Source organism: Seriola dumerili, unplaced genomic scaffold, assembly GCF_002260705.1.
Source record: "Seriola dumerili isolate Sdu_G_001 unplaced genomic scaffold, Sdu_1.0 BDQW01000052.1, whole genome shotgun sequence".
Lineage (NCBI taxonomy): Eukaryota > Metazoa > Chordata > Actinopteri > Carangiformes > Carangidae > Seriola > Seriola dumerili.
The window spans coordinates 8,274,996-8,300,376 of NW_019174307.1; the positions used below are offsets into that span (position 1 = coordinate 8,274,996).

At 38.3% G+C, this 25,381-nt stretch overlaps 1 protein-coding gene across 1 annotated transcript in view; it reads left to right on the plus strand.

Moving 5' to 3' along the window:
* Nucleotides 1-25,381, plus strand: part of cps1 (carbamoyl-phosphate synthase 1) — a 64,422-nt gene that overhangs the window by 9,711 nt on the left and 29,330 nt on the right. The window contains exons 15-29 of the mRNA XM_022740572.1: nucleotides 29-186; nucleotides 364-492; nucleotides 1,540-1,684; nucleotides 2,481-2,691; nucleotides 3,640-3,838; nucleotides 3,950-4,126; nucleotides 6,697-6,815; nucleotides 12,024-12,165; nucleotides 12,831-12,896; nucleotides 13,162-13,225; nucleotides 13,811-13,992; nucleotides 17,096-17,290; nucleotides 18,929-18,996; nucleotides 21,714-21,789; nucleotides 24,072-24,149. Coding sequence (XP_022596293.1) covers nucleotides 29-186; nucleotides 364-492; nucleotides 1,540-1,684; nucleotides 2,481-2,691; nucleotides 3,640-3,838; nucleotides 3,950-4,126; nucleotides 6,697-6,815; nucleotides 12,024-12,165; nucleotides 12,831-12,896; nucleotides 13,162-13,225; nucleotides 13,811-13,992; nucleotides 17,096-17,290; nucleotides 18,929-18,996; nucleotides 21,714-21,789; nucleotides 24,072-24,149 — 2,009 coding nt within the window. The remainder of the gene's footprint in view (nucleotides 1-28; nucleotides 187-363; nucleotides 493-1,539; nucleotides 1,685-2,480; nucleotides 2,692-3,639; nucleotides 3,839-3,949; nucleotides 4,127-6,696; nucleotides 6,816-12,023; nucleotides 12,166-12,830; nucleotides 12,897-13,161; nucleotides 13,226-13,810; nucleotides 13,993-17,095; nucleotides 17,291-18,928; nucleotides 18,997-21,713; nucleotides 21,790-24,071; nucleotides 24,150-25,381) is intronic.

Here is a 25,381-nt window from a genome sequence, read left to right on the forward strand (position 1 = left end):
CATGTGAATCTGTTTGTGTGCCGTTCAGGAGTAGAATTGTTCCAGCGCGGCGTCCTGGAGAAGTATGGGGTGAAGGTACTTGGAACCCCAGTGGAGTCCATCATGGCCACAGAGGACAGACAGCTTTTTGCTGACAAACTGATGGAAATCAATGAGAAGATCGCACCAAGTATCGCTGTTGAGTCGGTGAGGATACAAGATCACTCACAAACAACAACAAAACAAACAAACGTGGATACTACTTTCATAGTAGTGGCAATTAATGTCTACATACCCGGTCACTTCCTGAGCATATTCTCCATGAACATATATTTTGATGTGTGACCGTTTTTGTGAAATCTAATATTTTTGTGCATACTTCAGGTGTCTGATGCCTTGAAAGCAGCAGAGCAGATTGGCTACCCAGTGATGTTACGATCGGCCTATGCCCTGGGAGGTCTGGGCTCTGGTCTGTGTGCCAACAAAGAAAAGCTCGAGGAAACCGCCCACAAGGTCAGAATAAAGTCTTCACAGGAGGGATGGCAGGCATCTGGGTTCAGTTATTATCATTAATGTCTGTATTTTTTTACATGACACTTCAGTCAGTCATCAGTCATTAGATCAGTCGTTCTGGTCAAATCAGCAGTTGAGGCATTTTACCCAGACTTTTACTTATAAACTTTTTTAGTTTTATACCTTCACTTTTGTTTACAGCATAAACCTTCACAAAGATAAAAGCTCTGAAATAGTTTAGATATGTTTTCTTTGGTCCTCTGCCAAGAAAGGAATAGTTTGCTGTTGCTAAGCAACATTCTCTTGTGCTTGTCCAGTATCCAGCATTATATGTGACAGCTCAGTTGGTTCTAATCTGTGATCAGAGGCTGCAAAATGAACTGTTTGTGCTAGACTGTTTTAGATTGGTACATACCTTTTCATGCCATACAGTATGTTCTACTGCTTTACTCATCTGACATTTTAAATGAGTTATTGATGTATCCCTCAGTAGTTTCAATGGCAAATGTTCCTTTACCAGTTATGGTCAGTGGCTGTTCAGCTGGTTTGTATAAAGTACATGGCAGAGGTGTAGTTCACAAGGTGTTTGTCTAGTCTATGACAAAAATACAAAATGAAAGGCACAACATTTCCTAAACATTATTCATCCCATGTCCTATTAGAAACTGTACATGTCCTTGTAAAATAAGTTTAAATTTAAAATATTAAATATTACATTTAAAATGAAGTAAATAAAAAAAAAAACAAAAAAAAAACACAAAAAACACAAGACCCATTTATTATAATTAAAGTCAGTAGAGGGGTTACATTGTTTACATTCAGCATGGTTTACATGCAAATGTTACACACTGCACATTGACAGTAAGTATTACTTAGTAGGTTAATACTCAAAATTCAAATGTTCTACCCCTCATTTTAAGCTTTCCAATTCTAGTATTTACACTGCAGAGCTATTGTACTGAATGAAATTGTACAGGGTTTCATGTTATTGTGTCTACTCACTGTTTAAAGGTTAATGTAGATGCCTGTATTCAATGCAAATTGTAGGCTCTGGCCATGAGCAGTCAGATCCTAGTGGAGAAGTCTTTGCTGGGCTGGAAGGAGGTGGAATATGAGGTGGTGAGAGACGTGGCTGATAACTGTGTCACCGTCTGCAACATGGAGAACTTCGACCCACTGGGCATTCACACAGGTACCAAGCATACAGTACATACTACATATTAATGTGTTCCTCAAACTACTACAAACTCTTACTAGGCTCTGTTTTGTGTTATTATTTCCTGTACTCTGTTGTGTTTTTTGTTGATGTCTGATGTGTTTGATTCACTTTTGTTTGTTTTTTCTTTTCTGTTGTTTTCAACGCAAGCAGGTTATTCATGATGACCAAACTTACTGTGTACCTTGCAAGATCATATATATGTTTTAGACAGCTGTGGTCCTTGTGTTATTCCTTTGTCTTGTTTCTGTAGATCAAGAAAAGCACTGAAAATCGATACAAGAGCGGCAAACTTAAGCCTTTGGGTTTAGTTCAGTTCTCACAGCCAACAAACACACAACACAGCTTGTTTAGACTGAGGTATACCTAAGATTAAAGGCGGTTTGAGTGCTCCTCACAAAATCCGAGGGATAAACAGACAGCTGTGTTGTTTATCTGAAATGTGATACTTTCTAGGCCCAGAGATTCTTCTATAGAATCCAACAGATTAAAAGGTTCCAGAACAAATTTTACAGGTTGCCAGTTGTAAAATTATTTTGTTGCACATTGATTTTACAAACTTGGAAATTGGTTCTTTTCAGTTTTAAATCCAAATGAGAGACAAATTTTTCTTGCTTCATGTTATATGTAAGCAGATTAGTTTTGTATCAAAAATGTATATATCTCTTGTCTTCATTTTCCTACCACTGTCTCATCAACCAAAACCAAGTTCAGAGACTGTTAATGTCGTTTAAAGTCACTTCACGCTCTAACCCCTCTTCTTCTTCTTTAGGTGATTCTATAGTGGTGGCACCAAGCCAGACATTGTCCAACGAGGAGTACCACATGCTCCGTGAGACGGCCATCAAAGTGGTCCGTCACCTTGGCATTGTAGGTGAATGCAACATCCAGTATGCCCTGCACCCATCATCCTTGGAGTACTGCATCATTGAGGTCAATGCCCGGCTCTCGCGAAGCTCAGCTCTGGCATCCAAAGCCACTGGGTGAGAGAATTCATCCATTCGAACACAAGGCACAAACAAAGGAAAATACAAGATGTTGGAAAGGTCTAAAGTCTAAGTCTAGTTTGGACTTCTCCATACAGCTTAGTTGTTAGGCCTGCTCATCTTATCTGTGTCACATAAGGTTTTATCGTCTCTAAAAAGAACTTGAAAGGAGTTAAAATGCCACCACATTTACTATGACAAGCAGTTTGTCTTATATTCAGTCTGTAGCACTCTCATGACGCCATATTTTTAGATCTGAAACTCACATTGCAGTATTAAACTGTGCATGCAGACTTTGTTAACTGGTAGGAAAATTTCTTTGGCTAGGCTGGAAGTGAATAGTTTCTCAGATCAGATGTGTTTTAAACTGATTTTCCATGGATATCTTTTTAGTTATCGAACATTTACCTATTGTAGTCTTGAAAGTTTTAAAACTGTTTGTGGTTTGCCATGGAGAAAGTGACTAAAGTCAGTCTTAACATTGTGTCATTTAAAATGGAATCCGCAGCAACCACACAGTCCCTTATAATAGTAAAGTTTTATATCAAAATGTTTTCTAAAAAACTTCAAATCACTTAATGCAGCAAGACCAGCAACATTTTGTTGATTCCATTTTTTTCACACAGTTGATTACTTGGAGTTTGTATCAAGTCAGACAGAGATTAAGAATTTAAAAAGTAACTCTCTAAATGAACCTAGCCCTTATATTACTGTGAAGTAATATAAAAGGATAAATTTGGAGTTTAAATATTTTACAACATCAGAAAGATCTTGGAAGTTTTGAGTAGAACAAAATATGGGCGTCAAAACAACATTACAGTTTTAATCAGGATCATCAGTTTGATGATCATAAAAATGTTTATGTGTTACAGAACTTTAACTTTTTAACTAGTTTCCGACATTAACTGATTTTGGTCATCCTGCTGCTTGGTCTTTGTCTCACAGGTACCCCTTAGCATTTGTAGCTGCTAAGCTGGCTCTGGGAATCCCCCTACCAGAGATAAAGAATGCTGTATCGGAGAAGACCACCGCCTGCTTCGAACCCAGTCTAGACTACATCGTCACCAAGATCCCCCGCTGGGACCTGGACCGCTTTCAGGGCATGTCCCGTGAAATAGGCAGTGCCATGAAGAGTGTTGGAGAGGTGAGGGAGGATCCAAGGATAAACACTCGCGCCCTCATTCATTCACTTGCTTATTCACTATGCTCACTCACCTGTATTTTACTGTGTTGTATTTCCTTCTTTTGGATTCAGGTGATGGCAGTCGGCCGGACCTTTGAGGAAAGTGTGCAGAAGGCCCTGAGGATGTGTCATCCATCAGTGGATGGCTTCGTGCCCCGGCTGCCACTCAAGAAAGCCTGGGCTGACACCCAGGACCTGCAACAGGAGCTGGCTGTGCCCTCCAGCACCCGCATCTTCTCCCTCGCCAAGGTACACTAATTTTTCATGGCATTAATAATGAATGACACCAACTACAGTTCTTCATTAAAATCACATTTTGAAGTATTACAGAAAAATAATCATGAAAAAAACATGAAATGCAGAGGAGGAAAATGCGTCCCTGGCCTTCCTGCTTGCATAGCTATGAATGCCTAATTGTGTGGAAATGCTCGAAAATGTAGATTTAGTTAAATTGATGCAGACTAGTCATAATACTTGGAAAACACATATAAACAGTGTTTGATTATCTAATTTACAGTGTGGCCTTTTCAAAAATGTTTACATGTTGATAATAATCTGAAATGTGTTTTTGCTAAGTTTGCTTTTGTGCTTTCCCAATAGTCTGCGTTTATTTTTCCTCACAGAATCAAATGAAGGCAAAGCAGCACTTTTATAAGCACGTCTAGACACAGGGTCAAGCTCCATCATTCAAACACAGAGATGGTGCATGAACTATTACAAGGTGAAGCACATCTGCAGGTCCAGCACCTCAATATGTTTTTATCACCAGCTGAGAGAAGGGAAGACTGAGGTCGTGTCAGTGTCAAAGCTGTGTGAGCTTGGTGTCCTGAAAGGGGAGACAGATCTGTTCCCGTAAGTATGCTGTCGTGGAGAAGGCTACAGCATTAGGGATTAATGATCCACATCTTATCTCCAGGCAATCAAACACCAGCTACAGACATGGCATAAAGTGTTGGGACCCTTATACCTCATTGAATCAATGCTCCGTTCTTCCTGAAAAGTGATGAAATTTATTGCTCTTTTGTGATGAAGATTTCTTCAAACTTATAATCAGTCATTCGGCCTATTGAAATGAAAAAGGTACCCCTGCTCTTTGGTATGAGTGTTCGCACCACACTGAACATGGACAAGAGAAAAGAACGAAGAGATAAGGAAGAAAATAATTGCCAAGCATGGTAAAGGTAAAGGCTATAAGACCCTCTCTAAAGAGCTTGATATTCCTGTTACCACAACTGCTAATATTATTAAGAAATTTAAGGTCCATATGATTGTAGCCAATCTCCCTGGATGTGGCTGCATGATGGAAAAAGAACCAAGGAAAACCCTACTGTAGTTTGTTAAGTCTGTCAAATCTGTGCAGGGCACATTGAAATCAGAAGATTATCAAGCTGTCGTGGAGCGTAACATACTGCCCAGTGTGAGAGAGCTCTGTCTCAAGAGCAGGTCATGGCTCCTCCAACAGGAGAATGACTTAAAACATCAAGAAAACAAAGAATGGTTGAGAAGAAAACAATGGACTGTTCTGAAGTGCCCTGCTATCAGATCCAACTGAGCATCTATGAAAAGAGTTGTTGGGAAAAGATACCCATCACACCTGAGAGAACTGGAGCAGATTGGCTCAAGAGGGTTGTACCAAACTACCAGCTGAGAAGTGCAGATGTCTCATTAAGAGTTAAAGTGCTTGATTGTCTCAAAAGGGTGTCCAACAAAATATTGGTTTTGTCCACATTGTTTTTGTGGTGTTATAGAAATATGTTACATCGAGAATCAAAAGTAACATGTCTGTTCAATTAAATATGGAATATAGAATAGCTTATGCCAATTACTTTTGTCAGATTCAACTTTCAGAGAAAACTGTGTTTTGATTGTTTTTTGTTTTTTTTTAAGTGGAAAGGTACAAAGAATTTCAGCCACGTCTGTATAATCCTGCATGGTGGTCAGCACAGTCACTGCCACTCTCAGTTAACCTTCCCTCTCTCTGGACCCACCAGTTTGATGTTGAAACCTACAAGGTCAAGACCATTTGAGGCAAGATTGTAGTGTTATGGTGGGGAAAGCATAAAAAATAAAACAGTCATAACGGCCATAAGGCAGACTTAGCCTCCTAAGCAGTTATTCGGACATAAGATACAGTATGTTAAGTAGCAAATTGCATGTAAACCTCTGATATGTCGCTGCTATTTTTGTTCTCAGATTTTTCACTTGAGAACATTATCAACACTCAACATGCCTTTAACATTTGCTACATATTGTATTTGACCATTTGCAGCTGGAATTACATTACTAAAACTTTTCACTGGAAGCCACAGTAATCACTTGCAGCTTGATCAGCAGCTTCTTATGATAAAGGCAAGGTAGATTTCATTGCAGATTTTACAGATCGCTGACTGAAATCCTCCCACTGGTGGCCTGGAATGATTTCTTTGGTCAGACATCTAATATAGAAATGACAAAACATATTCACTAGCTGTTGCCAGGGCAGAAACTCTATCATATTACAAGCTGTTTTAATAAAAGGCCAATATTGGCAAAGTAATATATTGTTCCTGAAATAGATTTTACTTGGAGTGATGGGTAAAAAACATAGTACTTACAGTGACTGTTGTGAATAACCATACCCATACCATTCCCCTCCAGTGACAGGTCAACGAATGATCTGATACATGATTTTAATCATAAGCAACTGATTACTGGAATCTGTTGAAACTTATGGGATGTCTGCTATCAGAATGCTCCAAACAGGGACATGAATAATGAACCTGATAAAGATGATGAACAATAAATATAACACTGTGCCTGTTTCTCTCGCTGTCTTTTAGGCCCTTCACAGTGGTGTGAGTGTGGATCAGATTCACCAGCTGACTGCCATAGACAAGTGGTTCCTCCACAAACTCCACAGGATAACACAGCTGGAGCAACACCTGTCAAACTACAAGAGGTAACGCATACACACAGATGCACACCTAGGTCGAACAAAGTAACTTTTGAGTTACTTTTATATGTCTTTAATATACTGGTCAATTCTTTTGCTGTTGACTTGGATGGTGGATGGTTGAAAATATCTAGTCAAGTGGAACTACCTCCTCCAAAATACAGAACATCCATCTGTCCAGGCCTGCCAACGTGTACGCATTCTGTGTAGCAGGTACGCACTCCTGCAGGCTGGTTTCTCAAGTGAGGGCTGTTCTTTGAACTCCAGAACAGACTGAGGAAGATGTGGAAATTTGACGTTGTGAATTAAGTTAACGCTAGCTTAACATTACGTATTTGCAAGCTATCCTGTTTTTTCAGTCATTTAAGTTGCACTGTCTGTGTGTCACAGATGGTTAATGTGACTTTTCATAGTATTCATAATATTAAAACAAACCCGTCATTGTAATGAGCGGATCAGATCATGAGATCCCTGGCTGGGAAAAAAAAAGATAGTGAGTTCATCCGCTGCAGAAATGCAGAAAAAAGTTACCGGAAGAGATGGTGGCATCTCCAGACTTCCCCACCATACATTCTCCACAGTCTGCAACATTGATATTGATCATCAGGGATCAACAGCAGACTTTCTTCATGGTTGGCAGGTCTGCCTGTCCTTCCATCCGCAGAGTTGCAGTCTAGTGCCCCAATGGCAGATTGATCCTAAAATCATTTTAACCACATTGCCATATTCACTCATATCCTGGGCCCTCATTCATCAATGTTGCGTAGAAAAGTACAAAGAAAGTTTTGAATGTTTGCAAATACAAAAAAGTTGGTATTTAAGTCTCATATACATAAAGAACTGCACTAAATGACCTTTTACCTCTATGGTCTCAAAGCTTCCATTTAAAGCTGCAAGACATTTCGTGAATTTCTGCTGCCAACATGGAGAAATCAAAGAAGACAAAGAAGAAAACTTTTTGGATGCAGAAATAGGAGTTCTGATCAATGAAGTGGAAGCAAAACAAGCAATACTTTTCTGGAAACCTCAGCAACGACTTGACAAATGAGAGAAAATAATTGCTTGAAAGCAGCTTAGAGCAGTTTTCTGCCTCATCCAAGTGCAGAACAGTTTAATGAAATTAAAAAGAAATGTTTTGATTTGAAAACATCTAAAAAAAAATATCATCCACTAAAGGGACATAAGTGCAACAGGAGTAGGGCAGAATGACTTGTCACTGTCTGCTACGGATCAATGCATTGGCAGCATAATTGGAGAGACCTCATTGTCTGGAATCATTTGTGATGTTCATACTAAGGACCCCTGATTTGCAATGTTCTGTTGGAATTTTGCAGTGGCCAAAAATCCCAGAGTGGAGAGGACTATACACTGAGATAGCATTGCTCCCTTTCTAATACTGGAGAGAGGTGGTTGCAGAGATCCACTGAAATATGCCTTGGAAAATGAAATCTAATAAGCCAGGCGTGGCTCTCAGCAAAAAAAAAATAAAAATAAAAATTGCATGCTCCTTGAAAACATAGTCCATGCTTAATGCTAGATGCTAGATGCAAGATTTGCCATTTTGGACCCCAACCCTAACGCCTCAGTGTTGTCTTTTGTATTATTTAACTGGTTTAACTAAATTGCCTCCAACCTTACATTCCACTGTCTTTTCTTATTGACTTTATTATTCAATTAACCTTAAATGACTTCATGTTTATGAATAGCACCCAACAAAACAACATTTCAGAAACACAAACATTATGATAGCTCACAGCAGGATCCTGACAGCTAATACAGTACATAATAACCCGCATAACGAATATTACACTTAGCCCTGCAAGGTTTTCTGACTCACATGCTTCGGAAAAATGGGGAAAAAAAGGATAAAATCTGGGGGAAACTTTGAATTAGTTCTGTCTAGAAATAACTGAATATTCTTCATTCGTAAAATGTTGGTCCCCAAAAATGAGATGAACTGCAGTCTCTTCACGTCCGTTTCCTTTTCTGTCGTGGTTCACCTCCTCTCAGCTGCCGCCCTCAGTCTCTCTGCCCTCTGGCTCTTACCTGGACAGCTCAAATCAAAGCTGCTGTGAATTTTCATGGCTCAGCCACAAGTAACCTGCTGCTTCCGTCTGGCTCTGCTGTTTAATAATTAATGGCTGGCCGCCTGGTGAGCACCCACCGTTACTCACTGACGCACAGTAGGCTGTTGTGGTCTCCTCTGCCTCTGGAGCAGGGGACATTGGGATGGGGACATAACAATAGGCTGCTGCCAGACTGATGGAGCGTAGAGCTGAGTACAGGTGGGCTTCAGGCTCTGCTGGTCAGCAGACTCATTGTTTGTGAGTGAGGGTTGGTTTTTTATTGCTGTAGTTTGGACTAAAGGATATTCAAAATGTATTCTTCTTTATTTGTGGAAGAGTTACTTTTAATGTTGGATTATTGTGTAGGTGATCTATTTCACCGTCCGTATTTTCATTGTTGCCGCCTTTAAACATTGGCTGTTAATTGAAAATTGCTCTTTGGTCAAGTAGTGAGCACATTACTAACAATTGTTATTGAATCATTTTATGATACTGTAGATATGGGATATGGAAATTAGGGGAAACTTTTGAGACTTGCTGCTCATTGTGTTTTTGCACGAACTCTCAGGTTTAGGACAAAGCATTTAGGATTACAGTTGTGCCATGTATTGTAGACACTTAGTCAACAAATAAAAACACCAGTTTTAGTATATATGAACATATGTTTGTCTGCCACATCAATATTATGTCTGAACCATATTCCATATCCTGTATGGACATTTGCTTAACACATAGTTTTTGTGTCTTAAGAGGACTTTGCTTCCAAAACGAGTGGTATACTGGATTATGGGTGCACCCTTTTCCATCTTCTCCCTAGAGACATGGCAGATATCAAAATGACTTTGATCCACTTTGAGACATATGTCAGGTTTAAGTTTGATTAGACGAAGCAGAACTCACAGTACACCCGCATATGAGGACATAGATAATTAAATATATAATCCCTACGCATGACATGAATTACAATTAAGAGGGCTGCAATTACACAGCACACAAAACGTGTCATTCTAATAAGGTTCAAATTTAATTAAGTGAAAAATTAACAAAATGAAAAGCGTGAAATCACAAAAATTGGTTCTTGTCATTTATAACTTCAGTAAGTGTGTGTGTGTGTGTGTGTGTGTGTGTTGTTTGTGTATTTGTTTTTATAAATATGTGAGACTGCATTTCCAGATGGTACAATTGTACAAAAGACAACCAAGCTCTCAGATCAAATTTCTTTCCTTCCTGTGATTCTCAGAAATCTTGCTACTCTCCCCTTTTGTTGGTCCTGGGGTTTGTTATTTCTCAGCCCAGCCATGTGCGGTGGGAGTTAAAACACATTTGACATTTCCAATATTGTTACGCTACAAGGTCATAAATAATTCCGATGGGGGGGGGGGGTTTGTGGTTTACCAGAAATAAGGATTCCTTCCTGTTGTCTCTACCTACGACATTACGCTTGTTGCTTTCTTAGTGGGAGTTAGATGAGAAGACCAATATCAATTTAATCACCATGCATTCATGTGTTTAGTTTAACTTGACACAAAAACAGAAATCAAAGGGAATTGGCCAAACTCTGTCAAAAGAGCCCTCCAGCAACTCCATAGTTGCCATACTTCCTATGTCTTTAATGTAGAAATAAATAGCTTATGCACTGGAACTATTTCATGACCAAGCCCAGTGACTGCAGCATCTCAGATGTCCTGTCTTTACTGTGATGTTGCAAATTCTTCACACTTTCCTTCCTCTGAACGAAATCCAGCTAACTTTAGGATACATTGTTGTTTAGCTTGCAAGAAAATACAATAAAACATTGTAAACAAGAACATTTTTGAAAGGGATATTTTTACAAGTACTTTTCATGACAGAAGGTAGCCATTTCACCCTGCCTCTTGTCTTTGTGATAAACAGGGCTTAACATTTAATGTGCAAATCTCAGTATTCAACACACAAATGTTAAGTGTCTTTGTTTAATATAATTACCATTTTGATTGATCTTATCTGAATAAAAAGCTACGCCATTTTTGTTTAAAGCAGATCTGCCACTATGTTGTTGCTTATTTAGTGAGAAGGAATAAAGAAAGGCATAATATTTTATTCTCACTGAAGTCAAAAGTGAGGCTCTGACAAAAAGGATGAATGTTTCCTCTATTTTATAGGAATAAATAATTATCATCAGAGGTCACGTCAGGTGAAATATCCCTGATTATTTCTTTGACAGTCCTTCACTCTGTCTGGTTTCATAATTACCTGTGAAAGGGCTCGTGTTGACCTTAAAATTACATCAGTTACTTTATATACATTGGTTTAAACTAATATCTCTTTTACTTTATCTGAGGATAAAAGAATAAAAAAGTGTAATTCAAACATTTTTTAAATCCTCTCCTCACTAGCATCATCTTTCTCACTGACCTCACTTCTCTCTCACATCATGTCCTGTCAGCCACAGTTGGCAGTTAGATAAAAAAGATATATAGGAGTAAGCATTATAGACTATATACACACTGATACAAGTGCATGAAACTTAAGTACAGGTGCAAAATTGTTTAAAGTTTATAAATTGTTCCTGTTGCTCCAGTTCAGAATTTCCTCCTGATGCTACACTTTATTTCTGTTACAATTTTTCTGTTTAACCTCACAGCTCGCATTAAAGTTTTATCGATTTAAAATGGGTTTTAAATGGTTGCACTTGCCAACCTGGTGCTCTGGCACCTCAGTGCCTTGTTTGTCGATGTGTTATTGATTACTCTGAGGTGGGCCGTTCCCTGCTGTCCACACCGCTCGGTAGGCAAGCCAGTCATGACCCACTTGCTGGATTGACCCTCTTAGTTCAGTGGACTTGAAAGTACCACAGACAGGAAAAAAAACCTTTTCAAAAATAAACTCACTTCTCAAAACAGCAAGAGTACTGTTGCTTCAGTGCAAATGATGTGGAATGTTTTTGGCAGTGATCCTGATGCCCATATTAGTCAAATACAGAGAAATCTTTTAAGAAAGAACCTTTCACTGAAAACTTAGTAAAGATTCAGCCTCACTAAAAAACTTGACTTTTAATTTAGCAAGTTAAAAAAAAACAATTAATTGTAAACTGTAGGAAAGGTATGAGGTTTGTAATGTTTAGCAAAACTGCCATATAGTTACCTTTACTTACTGTCTTTTCCTACAGTGGCACAGTACCCAAGGGGCTGCTGCTGAAGGCCAAGCAGGATGGCTTCTCAGACCGGCAGGTTGGTCAGATTCTTGGCTCCAGTGAGAGAGCAGCCAGAGAGCTGCGGCTCACTCATGGTATTCGACCCTGGGTCAAACAGGTGAGCATCACTTGGCTCTTTCTTAAAGGTTCCAGCGTTGGTCAGATATACTATTTGGAGTATTTGGATTATTTACAGTAATCACATTATTTTATCTCTGTATTTTTATCCACAAATCATTGATTAACCAAAACTTTTATGCTTTAAAACATGTTTTTAAATACAAATAAATTTAAGCAATATAAGGCTTTGGCTACACATTCGTTGTTGGTTTCAGTCTGTTTCTTATATGTGTTTTTGTTCTTTAATCAGAAGTAGTAATGCAAGAAAGAAATAATATCCATCACAAGTCATAGTTTTGCATTTAAGCATTTATTAAAATGAATTTGCAGAAGAAATAGTGGTGATGTTTACTTAAAGTAAAAAGTAATTATACTCATTATGTAAAATTGTTCCTTTCGGAGTGCTAAACTATTGGTGTACAAACCATGTAAAAATAAATCCTGGGTCTGAACTGGTGTGACTGGGGCCTTTCTGTGTGCAGTTTACATGTTCTCCCCACATTCATACTGCTTTCCTCACCTTTCTGCTAATTGAGACAAATGTAACAGGAATAGTTAAACATTTTCATTACTGCTACTCTGTGGGGTATGGCAGATCAAGTAACTTCTTTTGCATATGAATGAATAACCCATTTTAATATTTTCTCTGATCCCCTTTCTCAGATTGACACCTTGGCAGCAGAGTACCCAGCTATGACCAACTATCTGTATTGTACCTATCATGGTCAGGTATGTGTCCCTGCTTACGGAGAAAAATATACATGTTATAGAGCCATTATAATGAGCTTGTTTGCACAGTATGTAGCCCATCCAATCATTGAAAAACCAATTAGTATGAATACAATTTCAACATTTTAATTTGCTATGACAAAAAATATCTGATTACTTGTCATATTAATTGTGAGATGGGTATTTTTTGCTGTGTTAAAGAATGATTGATATCCACAAGAATTTATTATGAACAATGGTTTGATTAATTTATCCATTTCATCAGGAACACGATCTGGACTTTAAAGACCAGGGAATTATGGTTCTTGGTTGTGGGCCTTACCACATTGGTAAGTCCAACAATAAGCTTTCATATGATTTGTATGATTTTCAAATTATTAATTATTTTAACTTTTTTTTTTTTTTTAGTCTTATAGTTGAAACATGTGAATTGGCCTGTTTTATATTTCAGTAAGCATGCAATATTTATTTACAGCATGGGGTTTTATACAATAAATTATTGATGAAAAAGAATGAGAGGTATTGTTAAAAGACATGATATCATCGCTGCAACGATTGACAGTTTTTTTTTCAGTAACAATTAGCAAGGGTTTGTGCATAGTAAGCACCCAAATGTAAAGTTTAAACTTGCTTCATACAGTAGCTATAGCACTTTGGCAAGACTTACTGTTTCAGCTGTAATCCGGTAATATTGTCCGGGAATAGATTGGGTTTTAATAGGAAATGTGGTTTAAACTCAAAATTCTAAACAATGCAAGTTAAAAGTTAATGAATCATTATCAGTTAAAATGTCATTTGCATGGAAAGCAAATGCATTGTTTCTCTACAGGTCACAGTGATAGTAGTTGTATACTTTTTATGTTGAATTTGTGATCTCCAAAGTGCTCAAATTAATGAGTGGTTTCATTCGCCAGGGAGTAGTGTTGAGTTTGACTGGTGTGCAGTGTCCAGCATCAGAGCCTTGAGACAGATGGGCAAGAAGACAGTGGTGGTAAACCACAACCCTGAAACAGTCAGCACTGATTTTGATGAGTGTGACCGCCTTTATTTTGAAGAGCTGACCCTGGAACGCATCCTGGACATCACCCAACAAGAGGTTAGGACACACATGCAAACATGACGGTTTTCATTTGACAAAATTCAAACAAAATATACAAATTCAATTTCTTTCATACACTTAGTTCTGACCAAGTAATTTGATTGGACGAGAGGCATTCCATGCATGCTGATATAATAGACTATAACAGCACTGGGACTTTTAACTACATGTATCACTCCGCTTTACAGGTGTTCTATTAGCGTTAATTAGCGTTACATTAACGGCCGTTGTCTTAGATTGTAACAAACTTTGTACAGATGATAAATAAGATTTGAATCAAATGATGTATGGTCAGAAGACGATGAAGGGAAGAAGCCTGGATACTTCAGCGCACACCTGAGGTAACGTGTAGACTTAGCAAGCTAGTGTGCACTGTGCAGGTGAGGAAAATGTTTGTGTTGCTTAGCAACAGTTCAGTACCAGTCTAGTTGCGGAACTATTTGTGTTGGAGTCGCTGAGTAAATGATAAAATAAACAAACAAATCATAATCTGTTGTTGCTCATTTAATTAATCACACTTGAGGTCTCCAGTACTTGGTGTTTCTTGGCCTGTGGCTGTGACCTATGACCTATGACCACAGCTGTGCTGATATTCAGTACAACATCACTCCTTCTCGTGTGATATTGCTTAATTTTATCAAAGAAAAGAACATGTATTGGTTAATGATAGAACTAATTGTGGTCTAAATCGGTGGGCCTATCCTAGCATGCATTGGGAGTGAGCCAGAGAACTCTTGTCTGGTCACCTGTCTGTCACAGGTTATATCAATGTTAATAAATACTTATATATTCATGTGTATGGAGTGGGATCTGATTGAAATATTGCATTGCAATTAATTTAAGGCTTCTCATTGACAGAGTATTATTGATCATTTACACAATACATATATAATGAAAAAAATCCATCATGTCATCCAGGTCAAAGGTAGGAAACGCTGGTGGAATATAAACAAAAAACAATATTTACCCAATATTACAGGCAGATAGATTTGATGCTCTGAGACTGGTACACATGCATACACATAATGGCCCAATAATTTCTCTAATTTAACCTTTTGGATTTGTTTTGGCGAGACTGCAAGTCTCGAGATTAATTCTTTATTAGAAATGTAGAAATCAAATATTAGCTTGGCTGTGACTTATTATCATGGAGTTACCTCAGAGCAGGTGCCCACTGTGCAGGGGGAAAAAAACATTCCTTGCTCAGAGTGCCATGGATGAAACATAACTGACAATGATTCATATTTATATATATGAACTCAAATTTAAACTCAGAAAATGATAAATTGTGTAGCTTTTTTCCGCCATATCCTCCAGCATGGACCTGGTCATTAAAAGCAGCCAAACAAAACCTTTCTCTCTGTCAAAGAGAACCTGGGAAAACTCTGAATTGGTCCTAATTGGGACATATATTATGCAGTACTAAAGACTCATCTAAGATTTAAGAGCTTAGGTTTTTGTAGTTACAGGTGAGAGGGTTTTTTTCTGGGTTTTCAATCTTTAATGGCCTCTATAACACTCATAGTTCATGTGGTCGTGCTTGCCTTTTTTTTTGGGGGGGGGGGGGGGGGGGGGGGGGGGGGGGTTAAATATATTCTTAGGCAGTCATTTTACATGACTGAAGCTTTTGGGTCATTTTATATGGGTAACTGTTATGACTGAGGTCTTTGAAAAAACTCGATTTTATTTACAGAAACTGTGGAAATGTCTTCTGTTTACTTTTCTAAGAAATAATTATGTGGCAGTTATTATCCAAGGTTGTGAAGTATATCATTTGTAAGTCTCTTAGTGTCATGGCTACACATAATACAGTATCACTATACTCATTTTGCTGGTCTAAATTTATGCAATATTTCTACCACAAAGACCATCTGTAGGGATTATTGTTTGAGTTACATGAAACATGACATCAGGATACCATGATGTCCCATATGATGAACCTTATTTCAAATAACATGAATTCATGCCTTTGATATGTTATGCCATGTATATAATATAATTTTCACCTTACTGTCCAATGCTACTCTGTGGAGCCAATGTAACCCTTAAGGTTACAAAACATGCTCAACAGCATGAATAGTGACTATCTCTCTGCAATATGTTCGTTGTTATCTTGGTATTTATGTTGTATTGTGTCTTTGTGTGCTAATGTCCATTGACTTTCCATTGCAGAGGAATTGTAATCCAGTTAAAGTTGCGATGGGATCAGGGTGTGATTAAGTGTTTGTTTGCTCAGGGAGATAGCATTACCATCAATCCCTCTCTCAGAGCTACAGTCCCCTCTTTCTTTGTATGTGTGTGTGATAAATACGGCATTAGAGCATGGAGATAAACCCTGGACAGGAACAGGAGAGCAGGTCCATGAATAATAAAGCGATACAACCTGGCATTGCCATGGAAACAGCCTCCCCCTAGATCTGCTAGACAGGAAAGGGGGTGCATTCTGTGCATACACACTTGTTCACATTCACGTTCTCTCTCTCTCACACACACACACACACACACACACACACACACACACACACACACAGACTCCTTCACTTTTTTATATTTTATTATGTTGCAGCCTTACGCTAAATTCATTTAAATTCATTTTTTCCCTCATCAATCTAGACTCAGTACACCATAATGACAAAGCAAAAACAACAATGTGAAAAACTGAAATTTCACATTGGCATAAGTATTCAGCCCCTTTACTCAGTACTTTGTTGCCAGCGATTGATGGAGATTGATGAGGGAAAAAATGAATTTAAATGATTTTAGCATAAAGCTGCAACATTATAAAATGTTGGGTCTGACTACTCTCTGAATGCACTGTAAACCCCATCCATGGTGATAACTAAACCTACAACATAACTTCTGTTTGTCTCATATTTTCACTGTGTGATCAGTGGCCAGAATAATTGGAAGTGGCCTCAGGTTTCAGACTGTAAATCTTGGCTGATAGGCCTGTGGCAGGAGGTCCAAGACTTGACAGAGTATCTCCCCTTCTCCTGTCTTTTGTTCTTCTTCCTCTTCTCTTTCTTTTATCCTTCCTGCTGTTCTATCCCCTGTTTATCTTGCACATTCTTCTTGTCCTCTCCTCTCCCGTCCTCTCCAGGGTTGCTCCGGCAGCATTGTGTCAGTGGGAGGCCAGATCCCCAACAATCTGGCTGTCCCGTTGCACCAGAGTGGGATCAAGATTCTTGGGACAAGCCCCCTGCAGATTGACCGGGCTGAGGAGCGCTCCATCTTTTCCAGTGTCCTAGATGACCTCGGGGTGGCCCAAGCCCCATGGAGGGCGCTCAGTTCTCTGGTGAGAGGAAACACATAAATAATGGCTAGTAGTAAAATGTTGAGAAAATCTTTTCAAATGGCTCTCCAAACAAGGTATATGAGTGTTGTGGAGCATGACCTGAGCACCAAGGAGCCTCTAGGTGTCATCTAGGTGTCAGCTGCTTTGATGTCACACCTTTCTCTACTGACAAACTTTACTCGCCATTTTTAGAACTTTCTTCCTCATAGAGGCACTGCACCCTACTTCTTACCGTCTAGTTCTTGTGTGTGGCCCTCGGCTACAACAGAACAAGGCACTGACAAACCCCTCTGTGGAACACGTGGAACACTGAAATGTGTCTCTTCCATTACCGTTGCTCAAATATTCAGTTACCGCTGAGGAGTGATTAGCTGGCACGCACACAGATAAAGTTCTGTGTCTCTCCAGAGTCTACCTACGTCTCCTATTTCCCTGCCGATCTTGAAGAAACAGTTTGTTTTTATTGGGCCAGAATAACTTAGAAGAGCCTTGGGGAGATGCTTTTTGCGTCTCTGGGAAGCTATTTTGTGTTTGTAAATGGTACTCCACCTGGTGAGTGAACAGTGGGTAATGATAGAGAAAAAAAAAGCCTAGTCCTGCAGAGAAACGGAGAAAGAGAGAAAGCGCTGTGATGATAATGATGATGAGGAAGAGGAGAAGGACATACAGCGTTTCTCTCACTGCTAGACTCCTTCCACAACTCTTGCTCTTTTATTCTGAATGGAAGAAAACAAAATCGAAAGGGAGATGAACTGAGGCCCCACTTACTGGCTGTTGGTGCACATTTGGCAGATATGGGATTACACCTTTCATTCTCAAAGCCTTTTTAAAATGCGTTTGGTTGAATTGAGAACAGGTATAAATGGAGCTCATTGTATGAGAGGGTTGTTACTGTGCAAACACATGCCTCTTGATTTTATATCGATACTTCGTTTTCTGTCTCAAGTGGCTGCAATCAAAACTTCTTTAGCATTATATGAGTTACATAAAGATTCAAATACAAAAGAAAAGTCCAATGTCCTCGTTTGAAACCATTTTTTAAAGTACTCTTTTATAAAGAATTGCTATCGGTCGGATTGATTGTTTCTGTTGCTACTGTGTTTGTTACAATACTAAAACTTCTCTGTGGGTCCTGAAAATAAGTCATACCTCAGAGACAAGTAAGGCTGTAACTGAGCAGGCAAATGTGTTAACAAGGTTTTACATTTCTACTTCCTACAGCAATAAAAAAAGTGAAATGAGTGACAACAGTTATACAAATTGGTTAAATGTTGGTTTTATTACTTACATTTTGTTGTTTTGGCCAAGAACTTATCAACTATCAGGTCTAGATTAAACTCCTCCCCTCAGTCCAGTGGCATAAAACCACATTTTGTTGTATGTAGCTATTTTTTCACTAGTTGTCCTGCAAAATTGATACAGTCCCAACAATTTGTGCATATGGATGTCTAAGACTGCAGCTATGTCAATTACCAAGAAAACTATACTGTTTGGCCATAGTACGTAACTTTACTTCTTAGTCAGAACTTGCAAGGGGTTTCAAAGGGTGTTATATTCAGAATTCTGACTGGTGTTACCATTATTACATGACATACTTTGTCTTTCTGACATTTGTTGCACGTTGCTCACCTGTCACAGGAAGATGCCTTTGCGTTTGCCAACCAAGTGGGCTATCCCTGTCTGCTCCGTCCCTCCTATGTTCTCAGGTAAGTTTTAACACATGTCAGCACATACAGTACATATATTACAACATACAATAGGAGACATGAATTACTAATGCTTTACCAACACCTAATCCCTCACACTGAAGAACATTAAACAAGATTATCATGTCAACATTATGAATGCAGTAGCTGACTCAGTTTGACAACTTTTAATAACAAGCACATTTTATGTCCTTTGTTGCAAGTAGTGGTTTAAACTTCAAGGGCAATAATCTAAACAGAATTAGTTATCTTGTGTCAAATATTTAGCCAGTAAAGTATGTTAACAAACAGAGAAGAAAATTGCAGTTTTTGTTAGCTGAGGCATAAAGAGAGAAGAATCTATGGATTTATATTTTTTTTCACCAGCTAATTCACAGACTTATTTTTAACTGAGTAAAATACAATTTTAGTTATGATGATTATTAAACTTAACTCAGCCAAGTGCTTCTTCAATCATGCAGTGACACTTCTGTCCAGCAGATGTCGTGATGAGACCCTGTATTTAGCAGGGCTCTGGTGTCACTGAGAGTAAACGTATGTATGATGTTATGAAGTTTTGGACTTTTTATGATTTTACATGCAAGCTGTGATGTTTTTTTATAAGGTAATCTGTACTTGTTAAGCACTGTGGGAAACCTTGAGTGTTGGGCACTAGGTCACATTTAAAACTAACAAATATCAAAGTAATTAAATTCAACAAGGGGGATATCCAGCAGTATTTAAAATTTCCATTGGATGTTGAAGTAACCATAATTATACCATTAATAATATATAGTTTATCATTATTCACAATTTCCTATTCTTATGTGTATACTGACTTCTGCTGAATAGTGTTTAAGATGAGGATGCTCTCCTCTCCAGCACTGGTGTAGGATGAACTCTGTCTAATCTTTCCCCTCCCCAAAGGGTTTTCACTCTTCCCCTTTGACATACTTGGTAATGGTTTTTGAATGTTCTTCCAGCCTCAGTACATATGCACAATCTCACAAATTTACACACCAAAGACTCTCTTCCTTGTCAGATTCATGCTTCATATTTATCTAACAGCGAAATGGACACAAACACACACATACCCCATAACTCACTCAGTTTGAAGTATTTGGCCTTGAAATATATTCATTAAATAACTTTATAAATTTCTTATGACCTATGTCTTATTTGCATACAAAAGTCCATCATTGCTTTTGGTTATGAAAAGACAATTGCTGTGACGTGCTAAAACTGCTGTGCACAGCTGTATAATGTGTGCAAGCAATTAGACAGGTTTCAAACTAGACTTAGTTTAATCATTTTATCTACATGCCAGTCCACAGTGAAACTGTCTCATTTCCTCACTGTTTACGAGAGCTGCAAAAGCCAGTGTTGGCGAGAGAGAGTGAAATGCAAATGCACGGCATTTCTGAGGAATTTCTGTCCGTGTGAAAGCATAACTGTGTGAGTGAGCGATGTAATCAATCAAACCCAAGTAATAAACACAAGCATGAACAACCTTACCTTTTATAAACATGCATCAAATGAATTTCTCGTGAACCCATTGTTTTATAATTGTATTTTTTTAATTTTGAGGATTTTTTTGGAATCAAATCAGGATGTGAATAGGAAAATGTGTTCAGGTCACTATAATGATATTTGTTCAGATAGACAGAAAAAATGTAATAACAAATGACTGTAATGCGAACATAAAGTACTATGAGGTGAGAGAAAACCATTTAACAAAGAAATTGACTAACTGACAAAAAATATGTTTTGCCACAGAAAATAACACTCAAATCCCTTTTTAGTCTTATTTTAGATCCAATGTTGGACTTGCATTAGGACAAATTCACACCAGTTTATTCACTTTTTTTCACATATTCACATATTCAAATTTGACTATTTCCAGGCAAACAAGATAAGACAAACTAAGAGTACTTTTACAACTACAATCATCAACACTATTAATACTTGCTACTACCACTGCTACAACTATTGGGCAGCAGCAGTATAAATTGGACTGATGGACAGAAAAACATAGTTTTGCATACTCATTTTATTTTTGTAAAAGACTCAAGGACAGACTCTGGGTCAGAATGTAATCTGTACTTTTACTCGTAATAATTCTTCCAAATGATTGGATTCATTTGAAAATTCAGAGGACAGTGATGCAGTAACTAAATGGTGTCCGAGTCAAGGATATGCCTGAATGTAAATGCATATAAACCGTGTATTGCTTGTGCTCCAATCATGGGTTTATATTAATTTGGGGGTTCGACATACGTCTGCCTCTGAGCTACAAACAGTGAAGGAATAAAGCTCTGACCCAAGCCTGTGGCCTTGATGTGTCCTGTTTCTCTCAAACACTCCTTTTCAAACAGGAGGACAGCCTAGCTGCCTAGCTAGCAATCTAAAATCAAAAACAACAACCACAACAAAACTAGCCTAAATCTGTTGTTTTTTAATGACGAAGTTCTGAACTCGTTTTGAAGAGCCTGGAGTGCTTTTCGACCCAAATAGCTGTTCTTTTCCCTTTCTCTCTCTTTCTCTCTTGTGCCTTATTTTGACTGTTTCCAGACCTTGTTCCCGATGGTAATAGTGATGCAACGGAGAGATAATGAGTGTTTTGAACAATCATTAGAAGCTTGTATGTTCTCCCCTTTGCTTGCTTCTCTTCCTCTCCCGTGGCCCTCTGTTTTCTCTCCCTCACTCTTTCCTTTTCTCTCCCGCTTGCATCCCACCAGTGGCTCTGCAATGAACGTTGTGTACGGAGAAGAGGAGATGAAACGTTTCTTAGAGGAGGCTGCTCAGGTGTCCCAGGTGAGATCAGTGTTAACATGCTTGCACATGTGAGAGAGACATATTGCCAGAGAACTCTCTCCAAAAGTATCACCTTGGCCTTTCATTTTTCAGTCTTGAAATATATCAAATTAGCATGTTTGGACACAGGATCTTGTGGTCTCCATCACACACATACACACATACACACACTCACACATTCTCTTTTTCATGTCTCCTTCTCCCTCTGCTTTCAATTAACTACTGCTACCAGCTGGTATGTCTGTTGGCTAGTATTGTGTGCCCATCTCTACCTCACTGAACACCCAGGTGGCTCGAGGGCAGCTGGCCCCTCCAAGGGCCTCTACCTGGGGCTAGAAGCATACACACACATGCACATATCATACTCTCAGAGCACCAAAGCAGGTTTAAACCAAGTTATAAGAAAATATTCCTGTTTAACATTTAATTCTTAAAACATATGCACACAGTGAAGTCTGTAAGCATATGAAAGACCATGTGAACATTTGTTTTTGTTGGCTCCATACTCCAGCACATAGGATTTAAAATGAAACAATGACCATTGGGTTAAATGACTAATGACTGACTTTCAGCTTTAGCCTGAGCAGATGAGCAGTGTAGGAATCATAGAGGATCAAAAGAAAGTTGACAAATTACCATAAACTTGAAAAAGTTAATATATACAGTATTTAGTTTCATCCTTTGCAGTAATGACTGGCTGTTTGAAGTCTGTGACCCATAAACATCAACAGGCACTTCCCTGGAGAAGCTTTGCCAGGCATGCTCTGCAGCTATCCTCAGTTTTTTTTGTTGCTTGTTTTTTGCCTGTAGTCTTGAGTTGGATAGGAGTCAGGTAACAAACTTAGTTACTTTAGCTGTATGTTTAAGATAGGTGATGGCAGAAATGAATCAGGCAAAATAACCATCTCAGGGAATTAGCAGTGATTTTACTTGATGTCTACAATATTAGCACACATGTTATTCAAATGCATTTATAATACATAATCTGTCAACCAATTAAAACTTAAACCAACCAGGTACACCAATCGATAAAGAAAATTATTATAGCAAAAATCAATTCATACTTCAATTCAAATCAAAGTTGAGCAATAATCAATCGATATAGAGTACATTTGCAAAAAATATGAGCAAGTTGTCATCAGCAATCAATCATGAGCAAGCTAAATACGTCAAGGCATTCAGTCATAAACAGATTAAAAATATAAAAGTCAAAACCAACCATAAAAAGAATGAAATGTTTCAAATAGAAAATAAAAATAAGATGATTAAAAGAACAGCTGTTTAAAAAATGCAGTCAAAGAAATAATCAAAATGTCACCTAATACATCAATTTGGAAAGCAACCTTTAATCCATCAGAAGGTAATGACAAAATGTCACGTTAAATGTCTTTCACCAAAATCACAGATCACATTGTTCTAGTTATCAACATGTGAAAAAGAGCATTCATCAAGCAGTCAAAGAATTCAAAGTAGTGGTTTAGCAGATTAGAAGTATCACTCAAATGTGAGGGTTGATCAGTCTAAGAATCAATTGTGAGTTATAAGTATGAAAGTATTAAAGGTTTAAGAGTATAAGTCAAGCAAAGAGAAAATACTGTATCTGTACTCTCACTGCTCTCATCACGCTGCTTTCAGTTGAAAACTCTTAAAAACCCACGGTACAGTACCTGCTCACCACCAAATGGGTACCAAATAGGTACAGCTGGTGAATATAGTGGAGCTTTTAGTGGCTACAAAGTCAAGTCAAGTCAATTTTTATTTGTATAGTGCCAAATCACATGTTATCTCAAGGGACTTTCCAAATAGACCATGTCTAGAGTTTCTCTTTATAAGACCCAACAGTTCCCACCAAGAGCAAGCGCTCGGCGACAGTGGCAAGGAAAAACTTCCTTTTAAGAGGTAGAAACCTCGAGCAGCACCGGACTCAGGGTGGGCGGCCATCTGCCTCGTTAGAGAGACAGAGAGAGAGAGAGAGAGAGAAAGAGCGTGCAAGCAGGAGAGAAAGAGAGAGTACAGAGGAAAAGAACAAGAATGTGCAATGATAGCAATATTAATAATAGTGATAGTATTATCACTATTAGACTGATACTTCTTTCAGCAGTTGGTAGAAAACAACATCAGAGCTAAAAGAGAGTGAATTTTGGACTTCTATTCGTCAGGAAAAAAACCCACTAAAACTTAAAACTTAGAGACTGCGCTACAATCACAAAAGGCTTGTTGTGACTGGGTTATTTCACTCTTTAATCATTGATAGAATAACCCTCCTGCTGTCTTTCTTCCAGGAGCATCCAGTTGTCATCACCAAGTTCATCCGTGGTGCCCGGGAGGTAGAGGTGGATGCTGTTGCCAAAGCTGGCAAGGTGAGATACTGACATGTTCTGTCCAATGTTGGGCATTGCTAGGTTATCACTTAACAAAATATTAATTAAAAAAATATTAATATTAAATAATAACGTCAATTAATATTAAAGTTATTCTTGGGGCACCACCCTATTCAGGGAAGGACAGCAAATATTGATACAGTCTCAAAATATACTATCAATTTGGAGCTCTGATTAATAAACTACAACAAAAGTTATCGGTCAGTAACCAAGCAATAAGAACCAACCTGCCTTGGGCTCACACTGAAATGAAGAAAAAACAGCAGAGAAATTTACCCAAGTAGTGTCTGAAAGCATTTTTTTATTTTTCTGATGAGCTACAGTGTAACTATATAGTCCTCTACAGAGGACTCCCTGAATAGTGAGTAGTGAATGAGTGAGTGATTTCGGACACAACCGCTGACAAAGGTTAACAGCACTGTGCTTAGCTGTGCTGTGCTATACTATGCTAGGTTAGGTCCAGTCAATGTTACCCTGACCATGGCAAAATGGAGGTCCTTTCCAGTGTGCTGCTTTGTGATGTCCAGTGAGCCACAGGCTTGTATTGGCTTCCTGTTGGAGTGAAGGCTTGTTTGGTTGTGTGGCTTCTGTGTCTCTGAGGAGGTCGCTGGTCACTACTTTGTTTTCCTCACAGTGCTGGTTTTTCAATGCTTACTTGGCTTCGTGGCTCCTGTTACTAGTAAAAATCTGTTGCCAGATTCACACTCGACTTACCTTAAACATGCGTTTTTTGTCAAGGGCATAGGACGAAAGGGAAATGTCCCAACCGATATATTTTGGAAGGACAGATTGTCCATACCAATATTTGAGTGAACTCGTTCACACTATGTTCTGAGTGAAGTCATATTAGACATAATATGACGTTTTTTGACATTTTAAGCCATACTTTACTATGACGTTTTTTATGCCTTACAATACTATGATTTTTTTCCCATTTTTATGCCTTGCTATACTATGACGTTTTTTGACGTTTTAAGCCATACTATACTATGACGTTTTTCATGTTTTTTATGCCTTACTAAACTATGATATTTTTCCCATTTTTATGCCTTGCTATACTATGACGTTTTTTGACGTTTTAAGCCATACTTTCCTATGACGTTTTTTATGCCTTACAATACTATGATTTTTTTCCTATTTTTATGCCTTGCTATACTATGACGTTTTTTGACGTTTTAAGCCCAACTATACTATGACGTTTTTTATGCCTT